The 21,893-nt window shown below is 32.2% G+C and overlaps 1 protein-coding gene across 7 annotated transcripts in view; it reads right to left on the bottom strand.

The window, feature by feature from the left end:
• Nucleotides 1–1,551: 1,551 nt before the first annotated feature.
• GULP1 (GULP PTB domain containing engulfment adaptor 1) overlaps nt 1,552–21,893 on the bottom strand; it is a 287,155-nt gene continuing 266,813 nt past the window's right edge. For 6 of the 7 annotated variants that reach the window (XM_087435469.1, XM_087435472.1, XM_087435474.1 and 3 more), the window contains 3 exons: nt 12,457–12,595; nt 8,154–8,248; nt 1,552–2,085 (listed from right to left, as the gene is read on the bottom strand). In XM_087435469.1, the coding sequence (XP_087291595.1) occupies nt 2,014–2,085; nt 8,154–8,248; nt 12,457–12,595 (306 nt within the window). In that variant the 3' untranslated portion in view covers nt 1,552–2,013. Of the gene's footprint in view, nt 2,086–8,153; nt 8,249–12,456; nt 12,596–14,454; nt 14,680–21,893 lie in introns of all 7 variants that reach the window. The other variant, XM_087435476.1, reaches the window with a different exon arrangement.

Raw genomic sequence — 21,893 nt, 5'->3', positions numbered from 1 at the left:
TCTTTTTCTTTTGACTCCATTTTATGACCAGGAAAATTTGTTATGTAATTGGTTCCAGAATGTGTCTAAATTAATTAGAGATTATTGAATGAATAAATTATACAATTTATTTAAAATCATTTATTCTTGGCAAAATCAAACATATCATTGAGTTTACATAGAAATACAATTTTCAACTGGATCTTCAAAAAAATGCACTGGTGAAATAAATGTTCATAATTAATGACCAATTATGTATTATTTAATCATGCCAGTAGTAGAATTGATTACCATTAAAAATTGGTAAAGTAACATATCTTAAATGTGCAAATACCATTTTAGTATACTCTATTGTGTTAACCATAAATGGCCACTAAATATATACCTATTACATAAAGCTTTTTAAAGTACAATAAAAATACAAATTCTATCTGTTAAAAAAAGCCATTGATATGGCTTCTAAACATCCTCATTATACAAATTCCAAAATACTATATGACAAACAAAATTATAAAGACTCTTCTTTATGAAATATTTACTACCCTCTAATTAAGGTACAACTTAGCAGATAATAGAAAACAAACAAGAAGGCTTATATATACTATAGAACGTTATGAAGATACATACAAATATAATATTGCATAAGCATATTTGATTTCATTTCCTAGTGAAAATGTACCTTTATCACTTGATGAAATTTTCCACGAGTAAAAGAAAAATCTTTTTTTGAGATCTACCTCCCATCTAAGCTCACATTTTCATTAATTTAATTCATTTTTCTCATAATGTGATGAAGCACATTATAAATTTAACCATACATTTTTGTTGGAGTGAGTACAAATTACAGTCTGTACGTAATGGGCAAAGGCATAGGAAACAACCTTTTTATAAGGTCAGGGTTTATTGGCACATCAAGAATGAGGTGCAAGAAAATTTTATTGTTCATGTTAGACTACTAAGCAGCAACTTGATTTTTGTGAAAAATGAGATTATGCCTTCAACAAAACAAATACAAATTAAATTTGCTAAATATTATTGATGACTCGCAAAGAATACTTGCCGTAGATTTTAAAGTATGAAACCTAAGGGAGCATCACAAAATAAGCTTTGCTGAGAAAATGTCTTTATCAAAGGAGAAAATATTGGATAATCTTATTCAGTGAGAAAAAATATATTTGGTAAAGGAAATATGGGTAATAGACATTGCAACCATAAACAGCATACATTTCAAATGTCTTTTAGGAAACATCAGATCAGATGATGTTTAGATGTTTAGCAATATAACTTATCTCATTAGAAATTAAATTTTAAGTGTTTAGTAAAGAGAAATTTTCATTTTTTCCCCACAAACTTTATTTATGAAGTAAATAAAATATTTAGAGTAAAATTCATAATAATTAACATTATTACCTTGTTTTTACTAATAAATACTCTAAATATGTTTGGTTTAATTTTTATTGGAATTTATATTTTTGTTATTTTTACCTGCTAAAAATGTCCTGGTGGCATTATATTCAAAGTTTATATTTTCCCAATGATATGAACAACATTTAATACATAAAATGGCATATGTCTAATGAATAATAACATATTTATTGGTTTGAATATAGAACATATTTATTTTGATATTGGTATGTCTCCTCAGGACTTTCAAAGGTATCATTAAAGTATGACTTTTGGGAATCAATAATACACTAGCAGCCTGGAGAATGAACACAAATTTCAAGATGCTAATTATTTAGAACTCAGACACAAGGCAGATACTTGGATAATTTGTCTTTCAATTATAAATTCACCTACAACAGATAGAAAGGAACATAAAAGTATGATTTACTTTTCAACAAGTTGTTTTTAAAATAAATCATTACAGATCAACAGTGAATGTACGAGGAAATTTTACTGAAATAATTTTCAAAAAGTTAGATATTCAAAAATATATTGGCACATGTATAATAGCTGTCATAAAGTAATAACAAGTGATATATACGTATATAAAACAAATTTAACATGAATCAGGATCTCTTCTTCTTGGCATCAGCACCTGCTGTCTACCGGGTCAAGACAAAATACTGTGCCTTCAAGAGTTAGTCCCATTTTGAACCCCTCCTGTAAAACAGAGTAAAATCATTAAAACAGGAAATGCTTACGGCAAAAAAAAAAAAAAAAAAAAATCAGTATATAAAAAATTCTATGAACAGAAGTTGAAATCTTCATGCTTTGATCAACTTAGAAATAATATGTCAAATGTTGGCTTGTCAAATTTTTATATAGGTGTATACCCCAGGCAGTTCTTCACGCCCATTAGCACTTTAAATGCTCTAAATATATGTGAGGTTAGCATGCATGAAAGACTGAAGAAAACAGAAATATATGGAATTAAGTAGTTTTAAGACTTGAATGTTTCTTTTTCAGTAAAGTCTTTTAATTATGCCATTTTACTATAGCTTACATCCCTCTGTTGGCTTTAAGGACCAATATTCATTTAAATATAAGTGAGATAGCTAGACCTCAAATTGATGGAAGGTTCAAGAGAGCCTGATAGTTTTCACCTTTTCTTCCTGGTTACCCCTGTCCGGAGCCTGGGTAAATAGATTTAGTAAACGCAATGCCATGTCGTATGTAGAATACAGAACTGCAGACTCCTTTGCCAGGGAGAAAGCTTCCCCTACTAGTCCTGCTGTTCCTTGTAGCTGCAAGTTGTTGCTTTGAATCTCACTTCTCCTAGCATGTTTTAGATGTTTCTGGAAGTTAAGATGCTTTTGATTTTTGGAGAGTAAGTACACAATTACCGAGAATATTTTTTTCGCCCCTAAGATTTTGAGTTAAAAGTTAGTGGCAAAGGAGTTTGTGCTTCTCTACTCCAAGCTCTCTTTTTTGCATAAAATAATGGAACTATGGGCTATCTCTGGTCTTACCATCTACCCTTACCCCACCCTTGCCCGTAATCTGTGCATGCTGGCCTACAAAAGCACAGACTCACATTAAACAGTGGAATTGAAGGCCACATTTTAGGTTTCCTTGTAGAAGCAGTGTGGCAGTGTTCTCTCTCTCTCTCTCTCTCTCTGTCTCTCTGTCTCTCTCTATATATACCTACGTTTCTTTCTTGCTAAGAACTGAAATTTTGTTCAGGGAGGTAATTTGTAGTTTGGGTGGTCAGGTGACAAATTATTGGCAAATGAAATGTAGACAGCAATCTATTCATGAGGAAAAGAAAATGTCTTTCCAAGAGAAGGCTTTTGTCCGCTGTCTGCTTTGTGTTTTGTTTTAATTAGACCGTATCTACTTGTGTGTTAACCTATTGTGTATCTCTTTGCATTTCCCAAAATTATTTTCATTTAGAACAGGTAACTAATGTACTTATCTTATTACAAATCCAATGTAAACATTATCATATAGAGGACGAAAATCATTATAAAACTGTAAGCCACACCTTAATCGCTATTAATGTTCCGAGAATGCTCTTCACTATGTCTACAACACAAAGACCACATAGCAATGCCATCACAGCAAGGGTTTTTCACAACTTCTTCCCAGTACTTAACAAATCACATTTAGTTGAGTAAAAGCCAGAGTACTTACCTTTATTTTTTAAAAGCCTGTTCTTATCACAAGAGGAAATATTTTGTCATACATATGCATATTTTTTAAACAGTTGCCACATACTTACTAAAGTCAGTACTTTAAATTGAAAAATATTGTAAATAAACTGTCTTTTAAAATATTTTATTTGGATATCTGAGGATCTGGGTACTATGTCATCTTCTGGTATATTAGATAGATATATACACAGATACATAGATAATTGGATATATATTACCTTTGGGAAGGTTTGATCCCATACAGTGTTTTTTAAATTTTATCAGTGCTTTCTGAAATTAAACCACTATCACTTCAATTACCTTGAAAATACTGTTTCAATATGTTTGAAATCAATATGAAATCAATATGTTTCATTATTTGAAAGGCAGTATAGCATTTAAAGTAAAATAGGGGTCGATCACTATTTCAATAATAAAAAAAAGTCTGTGTATCACTTACAAGAATACCCCTGTGGTGATTTTATAAGGATCCTTCGGAGTCACCTGAGATTAACTTAATCACCCCTATCAACAGACACATTGTTAAATGGCTCCTGGGTTTTCTTTCCTCCTAAGACAAAATTTCCCACACATCTTCTGACCTTTGCTCCTGGGTCTCATTTAGTAAATCATGATTTAATGGACTCTGAATCCCTCTAAGGTTTCCATACCCTCTTGAATTTTAAACCTCTGAATCAAAATGAGGCTTTACTCATGTAGTGATGGAAATTAGCATAAACTAATATCACACAACAGAATGATTTTATTATTAATATATTATTAGTAATATACTTCTTGTATGAAATATTTTGCCCAATTGAATTTTTTTATTTTGAAATAGGGAGAAAAGCATATCAAGGAAGGATAAAAACACTCTTATGCTACAATTGTTAACATACTGAGGTATGTCCTTTGAGTCTCTTTTTTTCTATGTATAGATTTTTTTAAACAATTTTAATAATATAAATAACTATATATTATAATTTTATTATTTACTTAACTGTATTATATATATTATGTATAATTTTGTATATTCTTTTTTACTCTTAACAGAACAAACTTCTATATTATTTTGAGTCCCTGTAAAACTAATTTAATGATTATATAATATTCTATAAATTTTTAATATAATTTAATTATTTCCACTATTTTATAATTATTAATAAAGTAGACTGGATGTTTTTGTGCATAGAGATTTTCCACATTTATAGTTATTTTTGCCACAGAATAGACTGTATTAAAGTTTTCAATATCAAATAGAAATACAAGTATTAACAAGTTACCCTCCAAAGGGATGCTATGAACTGACCCTGGCCCAGCAATGACTTAGAGTGCTTATTTCATCACACTTTCCCTGCACTGATTATTGATAAGAAAATAAAATGTTCAATTTGCTAGATTAAAATAGCATTTATAGTTCTTTACTTAATTTGTATGTTTTCTTTGATTAGACTGAACATATCTACATCTATGTTAGCTACTTGCGGTCTTTTGTGAACTATTGCTTTTTAATTTTTATTTATTTATTTATTTATTTATTTATTTGGTGAGGATGATTGGCTCTGAGCTAACATCTGTTGCCAATCTTCCTCTATTTTGTATGTGGGACGCTGCCACAGCGTGGCTTGATGAGTGGTGTGTTGATTTGTACCTGGGATTCGAACCTGCAAACCCCCAGGCCACCGAAATGGAGTGCAGGACCTTAACCACTACACCACCGAGCAGGCCCCCTACTGCTTTTTTATTTATCTGTTGACTGTTTAGTTTCCTAATCATTTGTCTACCTACTTTAATTATGTGTATGTGATATATTAATATACTTTTACAGAGAAAATTAAGAACCATAGAAGTTCTCCTATAGAAGACTCTATGTACATATTTTTCTTGTCCTTATAAAAATTTCCCTCTAATTCAAAAGTCTGATAAATATTCAATTGCATTTAAAACAGTTTAAACTGCCTAATGCTTCTAATATTTATTTGGGTATTTGCTGTTAAGTTTCAGCTGTAAATTGATCTCCCAAATTATTAACCAATTGACTTAACGCCACTTAATGACAAATTCTTTCATCCTTCATTGACTTGCCATGCTTCTTTTTTAATGTATTAGATTATTATAACTTACAAGGTATACTTCTGTGCTATCAATATTATTTGCCTGTTGGTGACATGTACCACGAAGTCTAAATTGTGTCAAATCAAATAACTACATTATTGATTTCAAATAAATATCTAATTTTCTAATAATTTATAATGAAATTTGGCTTAACATTTCTGCTTAAATTCTTACATGCATGAGATATTTGTGTGATATCCTTTGTAAATGAAAGAGGAAAACCAAATATTTCACTAGGCTTATTAACTCAATATGGTTTATACAACCCATCATACTGTATTAACTTTTTACACTATATGCAAAGATAAAAATAGTAGCTAAATGTGTGTATTAGATTAATTAGGCTAACAAGATTAATAACAAATGTCATCATAGACTATAGATAAAGAAAATATTATTTTACTTTAGTTAAAATGACCTTGCAAGTAAATTTTGGACTAAAAGAAACAGACAAGCAATGAGGTGGACAATGCAATAGTGACTAAGTCATTGAAAAAACAACTTTAAAATATGGGTTATAAAACCTCTTTAAACACGACTAATAATCAGACATATCCATATGAAACTGCTGTTTGAATATTTATTAAATAAAGCATGCAAACATTAAGGTTTTAGCTTTAAGAAGTTGTAAGTTGTTTAAAATTATTATGAAAACAATATACCAACCATCTCTGGCGCTACCCATCATGAAAGCAGAAAAGAATAAAAAAGACATTAAGAAAATATTATAAATGACAAAAATAAATACAAAACTACCACAGCTTAACATTATTTGACTAACACATCACTAAATCGTACCAATAACGTGTTTCTCAAACGGGGTTCCTACAAAAGTCTGGAGATGTAGGCTTTCTTTAAAATCTATAGAAAACTTTTCAGTTTTGTGAAAATCTAAAAAACATGAATAGGAAAGTACTCTTTATAATTTGCATAACCCTTGAGAACAACTACTATTACATCAGTGCACATGTTTGTGTTTGTTCCTACAAGAGCGTTAGTCCCAAGTAGTACAAGCCTCATTGATAAAACTAATGAAAAAGGAAAGGAATTGACTTCACTAAATAATCATGCATGATTTGAGTGAAAGTTTGTAGCATTTGAAATATAGAAAAGAGGTGGGGAAATTGTGCCATCAAACGGGATACATGCTGAAGATGTTTGATATTGGTGGTTTTAGTTTCAGCCAAATAACATCATCCATCCTATTATATTAAAGTTCTGAATTTGAATTTTATCAGGTGTTGTAATTTTGCTTTTGTTTAATTTATAAGTTTTGGATTAATAATTGCCTAAGAGCTATAAGGATAAGTTGTTTATAACTTTCTTGTAAATATTTAAAGAAATGTTTTAATAACAATTTAAGTCAATATTAAGGATTTAAAATAACTTTTTATGTAAAAGGGAATTGTGAATCACTCAATTTGAGAAACGCTGTTTTAACATAATCTTTGAAAACCTCAAGGCATATGTTAAATAATCCAACTTGTAAAGTGCAGGCATTATTACATCTAGAACAAGAAGGAAAATCACATAATACCTAGAGAAGACTGCCTCATAGCTGCAGTCCAAAATGAGTGGAAGGGTATTCATATTATCTTTCTAAGAGTGTTTTACCAATGTTGGAAGATTAGAATCCACCCATTAATTTTTTTTTTCCAGGAAATGAAGCATAAAGAGTGAATATATTAACCCAGCCCTAATAAATGGAAATGACTCCTTCTCTTCTCCTCCTCTTCTCAATCACCTTCATATAATTGGTCTTTGCCTGCATTCTACCATATACAGTCTTTCTGATGAAAAATAAGATACAATAACTTCACCAAAATGTAAAGGACAAATATAAAGAGAAGACTTTATTCTAGTGCTTATAAGACTGTTTATTAATCATGGCTCACTGTAGAAAGCTTTTAAAACCAATATCTTCAAACTTCCAGAACAATTCAGAATTGAAAAATAAAAGGGAGAGAGAGAAATGAAAACCCAACTGAACTACATTCCCAAAAATGTTGTCACTGGGTGTCTGCTTTTTCAATAAGAGCCCAGAAATTATGACCAACAGCTACAATGCTTCTTTTAAGAGAGACTGATTTTACTCTTACAAAGATTTTGGTTCATCCACTCATTCACAATTTTGAAATCCATAATTGTTGACTGAGATCAAATCTCATAAATCTAGTGCAATGACCTTTTAATTTGTGGACTTCAAAATAATGAACCATTAGAATCCATGTAATTTTGTATAAAATTATCTTGTTGCCATTGTAAATTGCACCATTAAGAACAAAACAAAACACACCATATCCTTAGCAACTGTGGAGTATTTTTAGGACTAAATGTATATTATTATTTTAAAATAATTATTTTAAGTAAGTTTTTATAGTGATAATTTAAGGAAAGGGTAGTTTTGATATATAACGTTCTCTTAGTTCCATATTAAAAAGGACAAAAACCATTTATGGGACAATCTGTTAAAATAGTCACCTGCATCTCATCTAATTTTGATTGGATGTCTGGAGGAAAATCCCCTGCTCCACAGTTAAATGGGTCAAAAGGTTCTGCTCCGAACAGGTCCCGTTCTAAAAGGAAGAAAACAATTTAGTAAACGAAATGACAAGAAGTGAGTTGGGGTGAGTTAGAGTTCAAAGGCAGGATTGTGTCAAGAAATATTTACACGAGCAAATGAGCCCCTATCCACACTTACACTTCATGCTGGGCTTTCCCAAGCTTAGATTAATTAAACAGTAAGAAGGAAGCAAAGATCCATTTTATGATATTAAAAATTGTTTGGTTACAAAGAATTATTATCCAGAAAGGTTTCTGAGTCTTTAATTAAGACTTCTTAATATCAAATTCACCAAATATTTGATAATTAATATATTACACAATACCTACATTTTACTGAAGCAATTTAAATGTACTAAAATTAATGTACTACTCATTGAGACTTCCCTATTCTGTTTACTGATGACTTTGCAACATGACAGCGAAGCAATATGTAGGACTGAGTAGATTAGTAAGTAGTTTTTCTCGTAGTTCATGTACTTTAATCTCACCTTTTAGCCAGAAAAAATTTAAGGCATATCATCTCATGTAGCATGAAATCATATCACCCTCCTATATAACCACAATGAGACAGGTTCTTTAAAAATGTCCCCTATCCCAAAAAGAAATTTCTTTTCAAAAATAGCAGCAATGGAGTATCAAAAAGCTCTCTGTACATACATTCTAAAGTATGTATTTTTTTTAGTCACTAAGTATCAAAATTAAAATTGATGTTTGTAATTGATAGGACTATGGCTTACGTGATTTAAAAATTTAAAAAAATGTTAAGAAATTTCTTTCCTCTGAATCAATTCAAATGCAGCTTTAATTGACAAAAAAATTTTTTAATTATATAGGGCATGAGAATTCATAATGTATTAAGACTTTCATTTTGCAGAAAACTATTTTCTCTAAATTCAATGCCGTGTAAGAAATAATACTTATGCCTCTTGAGTTCTACCATATCTTCTAAAATCACTCTGTGACTCCTATTACAAAAGATTACTTCTCTAGTTATAGCTGGGTTTTTGTTTTTCAGATTTATGTATAAAATAGGTTAATAAATGTAAAATTCTTAGAAGTTCCTGGTGCTGGCAAGTATTGCATAAATAAGAAGGACATATAATTTATCATCTAAATAGACACTTTTAAGAGTGAAAGGAGTGTGACCAGGACTGTGTGGCCTGTTTCACCAGGACAAAAGGTATAAGCCAGGACTGTCTTCAACAAATGGGAATTTATTGCCACCTTATATATAACCGATGGGTATTGTTGTTGTTGTTATTACTTATTTTCCTCAGTCTGATGTTGCTTAGGCAATAAACCAGAATTTAGAGAACAGAGGAACCTTTCTTTGGAGGAGTGTCCTGGTTACCACCATACCACGAGCACATCGAACAATGCTTTACGTAAGATAGATGCTGGTCCAAAGAAATGAATTAATGAAGAGGAAGGAGAGCTGATCAGAAGGAAAAGAGATTTTTATTATACAGATTTTCTGAAATTGGGACTCAAAAACACCAGAGATTTCAGATGAGCTTAAAGGGATCCTTGACATTTCTGAAATGTAATGCAAAATTTTGTATGATTGGGTGTGTTGTGTTTTTCTGTGAAGAGGTTTCCTAACTTTTATCATATTCTCAAGGGTCCATGACTCCCCACAAGTTAAGAAACTTCTACTGTACATATTAAGTAAAAATATTAATACCAAGTAAATTAATAAACATTACAGAGCTCTTTGGCATATTTTGGTCAGCTCAGATGGGTCTAAAGTTCATAAAAAATCACATAAGTTCAACTTCCAATGAAAAAAATTGCTATGTAATTAACATTTAAATTATTTGTCTAATGCAAGAGTAAAAGAATAAAGACTAATAGGTAACACTTCACTCAATCATTCTTTCCTTTATCCACTAAATAGTTATTGAACACCTATTATGTGCCATGCATTTTGCTAGGCAACGGATTAAAGTAGTGAAGAAAGAACCAAGTCCTTTTCTCTCATGGAATACATAGTCAATCAGGAAACATAGTATTAAACAAATGAATTAAAATCTATTACATATTCAAAGATCAAAAATACCTTCTGGAGAACTACTAGAGTTCTCAGGCAGTAAGGAGAAAAACTAAGGAACAATCTGGTAGGTTTCTGCTTTTATGTAGTTAGTAGATAATAAAAAATAAATGAATGAATACATTTAAGGTTTCATTTAAGAAAAAGTCCTATTACTAAAACTTCACTGTATTAGAGTTTTAGACAATTTTACAATTAAAATTGAGTTGAACAATTCATCCTTAAATTGTTAGTAAAGATAGAAAGAAAGATGGATAGATGGATAGATAGATATTGTATAATGGTACCTAGAACTCTCTCTATCTGTCTGTCTATCTAATCTTTCTATCTATTGATGTATTGCTGTATTTACTAAACTATGGCACTCAGGTAGACATTAAAAAATTACTTCAGTTTCTCATTAATAAATCCTTTAAAACCATTGGACCATCTCCGCCTAAATTTTCCAAAGGCATTTCAAACTCATCAATGTCTAAAACAGAAATCATTATTTTCCCCTTCTCTACGACTAGTTTTCCCATTAACATTTGCTCTAAAATCCTGAATCACAATTGATTTTGAACTCTCAATCACCATCCTGATAGATTATTCCTTCCAAATGTCTTAAAATCTATTCACTCTTCTCAATTTATATTTCAACTTGGATTAAGACCCTCCACTGTGGATACACTGCTAATTTATATTTCAAATTCCAGCATGTAACCCAAGTCTAGTGAATATGCTAAACAAATGCTCATTGAACTAAATAAATGAATGAGTAAATCAATGATGAAGTCCACAGAAATAAAAAACAGTGGTAAGGAAGAGATGTGGGACACTCCTAAGAACAAACAATACCCCATTATGATATCAGGATATTGTCAACATTTTCTAAAAACACACTGTGACATGTATAATATGGATTATTTCCTTGAAAAAAATATTTTGCATTGTCACAAAATATATTCAGAGGAATTTAAATATATATTTGAACTTATGTAAAGTATGGAAATATTTTTGTAAACCCACTTTTACAGTTCCTAATGTTATTACTTTGCATTTGCAAATTAGTCCTCTAAAATTTATTGAATACCTAACATGTGTAACGTACTTTGTTAAGTTCCACAGGGAGAAACAAATAAACTATAGGCCCTGACATGCTTTAAAGCCTTAAGGTAAAACTTCAGAGTTATATTGAAAATGTCTTAATGTGAACCAGAGAGGATGCAATAAAGCATAATATGTGAAACTCCCTTTTCTTCAGTTTCCCTTTGGACATCATGACTGATCATGGCCATTGGGAACTATTCTTTTAGCTTCTGTGACAGGGCACAGATCAAAATAAAGCCAAGACATTGACAATGAGCATCTGTTGGATGCTTGCTAATTCATCAGAAAGAGACTTTTATGTGCCTTGCAGATATAAAAAGGTTAATCAGAAAAGCAATGCATTTATATCAATTTAGTTATCAAAGAAAGAACCCTTACATAGGGGTAATAAATAAACAAATCATGGAATTCATAAATTTATATATTTCTTCAACTAAGACTATCCGTATACTCTATGATAACAAAAAATTTAAGCTAAGCTCTATTAAGTATGCCAAAAATGGTTAAAATAATTATCACCAGAATTGTTTGTAATCATTAAATTAAAACATTAAAAATATAATTCCAAACAAAATAAAAATATAATTAAGTGCTTTGTATTATGATGTAAATAAACCTATATGAAAATATCATTTTTCATAAAACAGTTTGAAATGCAAATAGTGATGTTTTTAGTAGTATGTTCTGATTATAAAGCAAGGGCCGGCCCCATGGCTTAGTGGTTGAGTGCGTGCGTTCTGCGCTGGCAGCCTGGGTTGGGATCCCAGGCGCGCACCGACGCACTGCTTCTCTTGCCATGCTGGGGCCGCGTCCCACATACAGCAACTAGAAGGATGTGCAGCTATGACATACAACTATCTACTGGGGCTTTGGGGGGAAAAATAAATAAATAAAATTATAAAAAAAAAATAAAGTAAAATATAATTAACTGAATTTGGCATGTATATATAAACATAATACTTTAGTGATTAAAATTTTTAGTGAGCTTGTTAAGATACATAATTTTTCATACAGTGTTAATTAAACATTTAAAATGTACACAAATACAGCACAGAATATTGATTTGTTTAGAAGGCTTACTAATCTCAGTAGATCTACTAGGTACTGGAGGTGGCTGCGTGCCATTGCGAGCAGGTATCGAAGACTGATGTGATATTGGAGAAAATGGAATCATATCAAAGATGTCAGTGGAGGGTGACTTAGGTGTCAGACTGCCTGCCTGCAATGAAGATAATATTAATTAGGGTAGTATTTCATGTAGACACATTATAATGTTAAATATTTCATATACATATAAAACATATATAAACAACAACAAATTCAGTTGAATCATATAAACTTGTCATTTTGTAGATAAAAAATAGTTAAATACTGGCAAGTTCCTATGATTCAACCAGTTATGCCAAATGCTCATTGGCAAGAAAATTTCTCCAAAAACAAAAATGTTCTCAAAGATGATGGTAAAAATGGTGACAATACTATTCTAGAAAGATATAAAAGATATACTGGATTTTTTGTATATCTAGAAATAATTGCCATTTATATCACAGAATTGAAAACATGTTAGAACTGTATAAAAACATGATTTTAGTAATATATTTTGTATAAGATTATAACTAAAGTATAATCTTACACAACATTATTTTAAAAATTTTAAAATAAAATTTTAAAACTATTTAAATTTTAAACAACTTGTAAAACCAACAAAATTGTATTTTAAAAATAACTTTATTTTAAAATAATAAAGTTTTAAAAACTTTAAAGAATATATCTTAATTTGTATTTATAACTACAATGGCAGCCAACTATTATATTCATTGTAGTGCCTTTCATTCCTGAAATAAAATTTCATTGTTTTCCATAATAGCTACCTTGTGAAATAAATTAATAATTACTAAATATACCACCAAAATCATTAAGTTATCTGGGCCAGACTGGGCCAGGACATAATGTAAGAATGAAACAATCATCACTTTGCTGCACAGGGAAAAAAATTATTTATTTATATATATATATATATATACACACACACACACACACACACACACACAAAGATTATATGTATAATATATAACATATATATAATCTATAGTTATATATTATAGTCTAATATTATAATCTATAATCTATAATATAATAAATATATATTCTAAAGAAAGAGAATTCTCATTTTGGAGAGGAATAGTAAGGAGAAATTTGCTTTTCTTATAAGAACATGAACAGAAATTGCTTAAAGTGGTTCATATTAAAATTAGTGTTCTTAGAATACATTTATTTTTCTGATTCACAGATGCAGACAATGATGAAAAATAAGGCTAACTGTGTAGAGTGATAGATGTGCTCTTCAGTTAACATGACTGTTAGCACATTTCTCATGCAGGAAAATTGTTGCCATCTCCCTTTCTTTAACAGTTTCTTGACTTTATCAGTCATAAATACCACCCAAAGACTTCACGGCAACCTTATCCCTCAGCTCTTTCCCCCTACTCAGGAGCATTGTTCTCCTAATCCCATCCCTCTAGTTCCCCTGGCTTCCATCTCTCTCCTCTTTTGCAGAATATAAAGATACTCAATCTCGACTGATGTTAAACACAAAACAAACCAACCAAAACTGTCTTTATTCTGTCCTTCTTTACTCCTCTAGACTCTCACCTCTCATTCTCTTCCCTTCAAAGCTAAGATCCTTGAAAGAGGTACTACATTTCCTGCTCTACATTTTCCTTCATTCAATCCTCAACTCACATCAGTCTAGACTTTGCTCTTCTTGCTGAACTCCACTGAAACTGCTTTTACCAATATCACTGATGACCGAATTTCCCAATTGCCATATCTGATGGATTTTGGAAGTACCTGTCCTATTTCATCTTTCTGTGGATTTTTATACCATCACTACTCCCTACTTGAAACTCTGATATCAGGTAAGCAAAGGAAGCAAAAATGACACACAAAGTCCCCAGATCACAACATATTGATTCAAGACATACCTGATTTTTTCATTACTATATAAATGGCACATTTTGGCAGAATTAAAAAAAAAATAAGTAGGATAATAAAAAAAAATTCTGTTTAGCAAATTACATGAGGTCTTGGGATGCTGCTCTCACTGATTGGCTTGGGAAGGCCACATTTAGAAGGTGGTGGTACTAACAGTCCCAATGATAGTCTGGAATCAGGCGAGTTGACAGGAGTGACAGTAATGGAAGAAATATTTAGACAGGGAGATGAATCGTCACTACTATGCCAGAAAGAGGATGAGCATCTCTGAAACCCGTGTTGCTCATGATCAGACATTTTGTGCAGCAGCTGTAAAGGAATGACAGAGAAATATACTAAGGAGAAGAAAGGAGACATGGAGGAAAAAGGAAAAAGTATATATGAAAATTTACTTGTTGAATGTTATAGTGTATAAATGATAAGCAATTTCAAAATAACTTTACTAAAATTAAAACAAATAGTTGAGTAGATTTTCCTATTGCAATAGTCCTTAGATCCTGGATTGTTTAATTTGACTATTTTTCACTGAAATATTACATTTTTGGATAATTAAATAAAATATTGCTTTGAGAGGAAAAGAGTGGAAAAGAAAATGGGGAAAGCCTAAAGATTTATTTCTGAGAGAGCCTCTGCGTAATGAGATAGGAAAAGGAAGGACAGTAATAAGAAAAAAATAGTCATTGAAGCAGGAGTAAAGACTAGTAAAAAGTTGAGACTTTCTAGAATTTTCCAAAAAGGTTACAATATACATTTTAGATTTAATCCTCAAAACATTCTTTTGAAGTATTAATATTAGCAATGTTATGTCCTAAGATATGGGAATTAAGGCTTGTAGATACTTTGTGACTTATTCCTATAGGAGGTAAGAAGCAGAGCCAAAATTCAAAACAATCTGACTCCGATCATCATGCCCTTTCTATAGGTAGTAAGTTCCAAATGGTAAGACTTTTGGGAGATGGGCAGAGAGAGTCATCAAACGTCTCAAATAAATCAGAGAGAAAATAAATAATAAGATAATGAACAAGTAGTACACTGTACTGGGTCTGAACATCAGTCTTTGGATGACTTTCAGCAGCTATTTCCATTACATCGTGGAGAGCTACTGTCAAGAGCTGAGCAGGAGAGAGCTGAGCTGCCAGAAGTCAGAGCAGTCAATTAAAACAACAAGCCAAAATGAAAGTAATAATTAAGCTTTTATTCATTTACTGTGATAGTACAAGCAAGAGGCCAGAAAGAAGGTGCTGGCTCCACCAGTGCCGCATTTTTAAAACCCCAGGGCACGGCACTGGGCAAAGCTCAGAGTATCAGCGCAAAAGCCGAGCATTGCCTCTCCACTGAGGGAGCCCTGAACCAAAGGTTCTGGCTGGCTTTTTTTTGGGGGGGGGGGGTGAGGGAGAGCAGAAGGAAGGAATGGTCTAGGAGAAGAAAAATACTCAATACTGAGTCATATTGGAGAAAAGTATCAAGGTCCCCAGAAGATAGTCTGACAGACGCACTTATGAGAGGCCTTGGCCAAGGGCCTCCAATAAGGTAACCTCTGAATGTAGGCACCTGGGGTGAGAATGCAGATATGCGGAAGAGCATGGTGGGCCTGGGGGTGCTTGACTACAAATCCTCCATACTGTGCACTAAATCTGGTGTGGGGAGGGCAGCCTCCCCCTACCCCGAGGCTTGCCTGGTAAAGCCTTTGTGATTGCCTATGATAGGGCCTGACAGGATTTGGCCTGGAGTTGGACTTCTCAACTACAACTCACACTTCAGAGATTTTTTTCAACACTAGTAGGACTTTGAGGCAGCCAACATAAATCTGGCTTTTGATAAACCTCATAGTGAGAGGTTGTAACCAAAATTATAGTTAAGAGAACCAACAAGTTTGAAGGAAGTCTTTAAGGTAGGAATCATCTCTTCATACATTTCTGGAAGCAGAGGGGAAAACAAGCCAGTATAATATGACAGACTTAAGTTGAGGGAAGGGTTCAGTGTGGAAGCAAATCTCTGATGGTCTGAGTTACATGATTTATCACTCTATTAATATGCATATACAGTTATATAATTATAGCTTTCCCTATTGATCTCCATAGTGATCGATGGATCTATCTACCTACCTACCTACCTATCTATAGATATGTATACATGTATGCATGTATGTATATAATTTTCAAATCTATTTTATGGTCTACATAGTTTACTGTATAATTTTGTGATTGGTGACCATCTTTTACTTAATTATAGGTGACAATCTGTAAGTTCCTTATCGATAAAATTTTTATTTCTAAAATACTCTATATAACAGTACTGGATATTAGAGTACTAGATATATAATAAACTGTCTATGAATATTTATTGTTTAATTTATACTACAACAATTTTTTAACTTAAACTGTAAATTGATAAGGACGTCTGTCCTGAATAAAACATAATAAGATATTAAGTGGAAGTTGTCTTTCATATCATCTGGCTTATAACATAAATGAGAGTACTCTATATTATTTTATGACTTGTATTGGCCAAAAAATCTTTCCCAGATACCTCAAAACAAACTGAAGGCCAAAACAACCTAACTTAAAAGTGTTCTAGTGTTTAACATGGTGTTAAAATTATGCATTCTACTTCCTTTTAGAAGGTATACTTATACAAATGAAGAACGTATATATTAGGAAAATAATCAAGTATTTAAATGCCCCAATTAAGAGGTATTTTCACTTTGAAAACGGTAAAGCAGGGATATCTATCAATGGTTTTGGCATCTAAAGTCTAAGACTCTAACACTCTCAATTACAGGTTTCCTTTGAGTCATCAGTAATCTAGATTTGATCAACTGGCATTTTTTGTTTGGGTCACACAGGTCTTTTTAAATATTGATTCAGTTGCTTGAAGGAAAGTATTAAGAGATTGCACATTAAAATCCAGAGCTTTTCTTGAGAAGTTAGAAAAGCTGGAAAGCAGGCCCACAAACTTGCATGAAAATCATTGACTGGTATTGAGTATTAGCTGTGCGTTTTAAGGTGGTGTACACTCTCCAATTCCTCGCTACCACCACATGCCCATTTCACAAATTGATGTCACAGCCTGGCCCCTGCTGACATTTGAGCTGTGACTCCTAACTTAGAAATGACTCAAGTCAAGGAATTCGATGCTACATCTGATTCCTTATAAGAATTATATGTGAGCCCAGGATATTTAAATATTTGCATATACTTCACTAGTGTCTGATTCTGCACCAAACTATTAGGGCTTACCAAAAAAGAGTAAGAACATGAGAATATAGAATCTAAATGGCAGACAGTGACATTTTTGGTACAAGATAAATATTTTGAGTGGTGTCTCTAAATTTAAGGGATCAGGAACTAGTCATTTTTTAAGCTGCCATTTTTAACTGGTTGAGAATATTTATTTTTTTAAGAAATTAAATACCTATTTTAGATGGAATCAGTTTGATATTTTTATTTTGGGCCTAGACCTTCTTTCAGTATTTTGACAGATGGCTAGAAACCAAAATTTTTGGACTTCCTACAGAAGATCATGACACCACAGTTTATGCTCATAATTCCAAGTGCTTTGGTAGAGAGGAAGGTGCACAGAATCTGAATTATTATACTAAGGGGAATGAGAAAGTCTGTGCTTAACAATTACGTGTTAATTATGCAGAAGTTGTTAGGTAATTAAGACATATTAATAATGCGTAGCCATATTTGAGGTACATTGTTGTTTTGTAGCTCGCTCTTTCAGTAAGTAGTGGCTTGGTGCATTTAGGCTACGGTGAATATTTCAACCTTGAGCTTTGCCTAAATATGACGACAATGATGAATTGTCATAAAAGGGTTTGAATCCTATCAGTAAATGCTAAATACATTTAAACAACAACAAAAGAACTGTATTAAAGATTAAACAGTTCTGTGGTAACATCTAAAGAAATACTAGAATGATATGGAAATTTTATTTTATGCTTTTTTTAGCAATATAAATCTTCAAAGACCCTTTTAAAATGTACAACAAACAACTTTAAGATTAAAATATGATTTATCACAATTATTAAAATAGTAGAGATTCAAAATTCTACTTAGAATTAAATTTAAAAAGTAAATTTGTTAAATTTATATTTTAAATATAGATTCCTAAATTAAATTTTTCTAGTTAAAAAAATGGGTAGGTTATTAATACATTAAAGATGGGGAAATATAATGGCCATGTAAAATGTTCTAGCAAATCCTTTTATATTGCTATGCTGGTTCATACTTTTTTTCTTTTTTTTTTTGTGGTGAGAAAGATTGGCCTTGAGCTAACATCTGTTGCCAATCTTCCTCTTTTTGCTTGAGGAAGATTGTTCTTGAGCTAACATCTTTGCCAATCTTCCTCCATTTTGTATGTGGGAAGCCACCACAGCATGGCTTGACAAGTGGTGTGTAGGTCCTCGCCCAGGATCTGAACCTGCAAACCCCGGGCCGCTGAAGTGAAGCGCATACACCTAACCACTATGCCACTGGGCCAGACTCCTGGATTCATACTTTTAAAGTTCACTACTGTGGCACATTTTCAACATCACTTTTTAAATAAGCTTTAAAACTAACAACTTCTAGAATTTAGAATTTATAGCACGAGGAATGTATTTTTTGATTTCTAGATCCACAGTTTGGTTATATCAGTCTCTTAGTTGTAATACCTATTATCTTATATGTTCTTATAAGAATCTTGCAAGTTAAATGGATATGATTGTCTACATATCCCAAAGAGGAAAACTGGAACAAGGAGAGATTAAATGACTTGATCAGGTACTCATGATCAGAACTGGAATGAAATGTATTTTTCTTCCCATTAGACAGGTTTACTTCTTTAGAATCATCTTTTGTGCAAGTAACAATTATGAAAGTGAAGTTGTGGACCAGTAATCATTTTTTGTGGGCAACAAATGTTCTTGAATCAGTGTTCATGTTTAAAATTGTTGTCTTTGTTTAAAGATTCACATTTGGCTTGCTGTGTAATTGAGAGTTTTCACAATCTGCTCTTACCCATCTTCACTTCAATAGTAGTTGAGAAACACTAGAGGAAGATAAATAGGCAGTTTTGTTTACCCACAATGAAATACACATTTTAGGTTATAATTGTCCTATCAAGGCTAATCAGTAGCCACACAGTTGATTATGTAAAGGTAGAATTTTTACCCAGTAACACTTGGTTTAATTGAAAGGCAGACCTTTATTTTACTTAGCAATAGAAAGTCCAGTGTTTCTTAGGACTACAATTTTATTCATTTAACTTCCTGGCAATAGTCTGATTTGGTTAAAAGCTTCTATAGCCAGAAAAATAAAATGTAAGCATCCAGACACAAGAATCAAGAGGAACAATTTGATTTAACTTGCTGTGCCCACATCTTATAATGGAACAATCTTCTAGAGGCATTCATGAGGCTAGGAGGGCAGAATAAACCCTTTTTTCTGATATAAATACAGGCAGCATGACCATGTGAATGTAATAAATGGAAATCAGATTGTTCCTAGATAATTAGTACCAAATGGTGGAAAACCCAACCTCTAATCTATTGCCAAACCACTAGAACAGAGCAAGAGGCAAATAGCACAGTCAAGCAACGGAAATTTCTCAGTCTATCTAAATGACTGTATAAAATAAGGACCCAATTTCTAAAACCAATGAAGAGATTTCCACAATTTCAGTGTGATACAGAGGTATGTAGTATGGGTATTATCAAAGTCTAATTCATTTGCCAGAAAAGGAACCCATGATTGAACCATTCCAGGGGTATTTAGGAGACATGTAAGCATTCTGCTTGTTAAGAACAACTTAAAAAATAGCATGTCAATTTATACACGAGAAAATGAAAAATAAGAGAAGTCCTTCATTCATCATACATGTGAGGACTGGTTTTATGTGAAAAAGAGTTTGGGATATATATTAAAGATATACATTTTTCGTAGTTAGGAACGTCTTCTATTTTTAATACTGAGCAAAAAAAAAAAAGTCTCTTATTTTGTTTTCCTTAACTAGAACTAAACTTCTCTATAACATTACACTGGGCAAATTTATATTGGACGTATTAAATAAAACAATAAACAATAGTCCAAATGTTGACAGAAAAAGAGCAAACCTTTTTCATTCAAGTACTATATTGTGACCTCCTCCTTGAATTCCAGATTCGTATATCCAACCGTCTAATAAACATCTCCAGTTGGCCGCCCAGTAGGCAGAAGTAACATGAGCAAAAGTGAAGTACTACTGATTCTTTATTATTCACCTCCCCCAAGTCATGTCTATTTCGGAAAATGGCACTGCCACCCAGATGCTCAGGATAAAACTCTAAGGGATAATCCTGATCCCTCTTTTATTCTACAGCCCCCAACCGATCCATCAGTACATCCTGCAAGCTATACTTCCAAATTTGTCAAGAATCAAGCTATGCTCATCATCTCAACTGACATAATTCTAGACTAATTTACCCTTCCCCCACTCCTCGACTATTGAAATAGCCTCCTAGCTAATTTTTGGCACCTCACTTTGGCCTTTCTATAGCCCATGGTACATACAGCAGCCAGATGGTCCCCAAATCCCCTGTTTAAAACCTTTGAGTAACTTCTCATTATTTTATTTGTAATCTAAAAAAAATTACAAAACCTTTACCATGGCATATAAGGACCTATAAAATCTAGACTCTGGCTGTCTTTCCAATGTCATCTCCAACTATTTTGGCTCTTGATCACTATGCTCCAGCCACAAAGGTCTGGATACTGTTTTCAGCCCTTCGCATTGACTAACTTGTTATCATTCAAAATACCAGTGATGACTTAGCGGGACTAGGAAAAATAAAAACAAAACTAAAATCTACATAATGAAACCATGAAAGGACTTTTTAGAATTTTTAAATATTTTCATTAAAAGGTTGAACCTAAAATTACTTAGTATACATCTTCAAAATAAATCTGTATGACCAATTCACAATGACGTATATAACACACAAGTGGTTGGCAGCCCACCACCTAGGAAATAGCAACCTTTCCTTAGGGTGCCTCTGAGGAGAGCAGAGAAATGCATCAGTGTTCTCACTTACACGGTGACTCCTTAAAGTATAAAGGCTTTCCATCTGGGACATTCTACTCGACAGGGCCTCACATTTTTAATCTATGATTTAATATAGAATAAAAAGATCAACATCTCTAAGTAAGACTGTAATTTCTTATTAGTGGATCTGGTTCCTTTGAACTATTGTCCTGTGTTACACAAATTCAACTTTAACTTTGGACCTCTTGCTGGGGAAGATGGCTTGTCATCTTTTAGTTATCTAATCAAATTTTACTAAAAATGTTTTTTCTTATTTTTCTGGTGTTTCCCATAACTGAGTCTATCTGCTATTTCATCACACACTGATAAGAAGATTCTAATCTATTCCAGTAATTTACATTATTTTCATTTTCTACATTACTTTTAATGCCACAAAACACCCGAAATTCCAGTCTTACTTTTGTTCTCTTCTCCTTCTTCTCAAGGAGACTATTTTAAAGCTAAGATTAGAGACA

Source organism: Ceratotherium simum, chromosome 9 (genome assembly GCF_057802395.1).
Source record: "Ceratotherium simum simum isolate JZ-2026a chromosome 9, ASM5780239v1, whole genome shotgun sequence".
Lineage (NCBI taxonomy): Eukaryota > Metazoa > Chordata > Mammalia > Perissodactyla > Rhinocerotidae > Ceratotherium > Ceratotherium simum.
The sequence above is the reverse complement of the archived record's forward strand: the minus strand, read 5'-3'. Positions and strand labels throughout refer to the sequence as shown.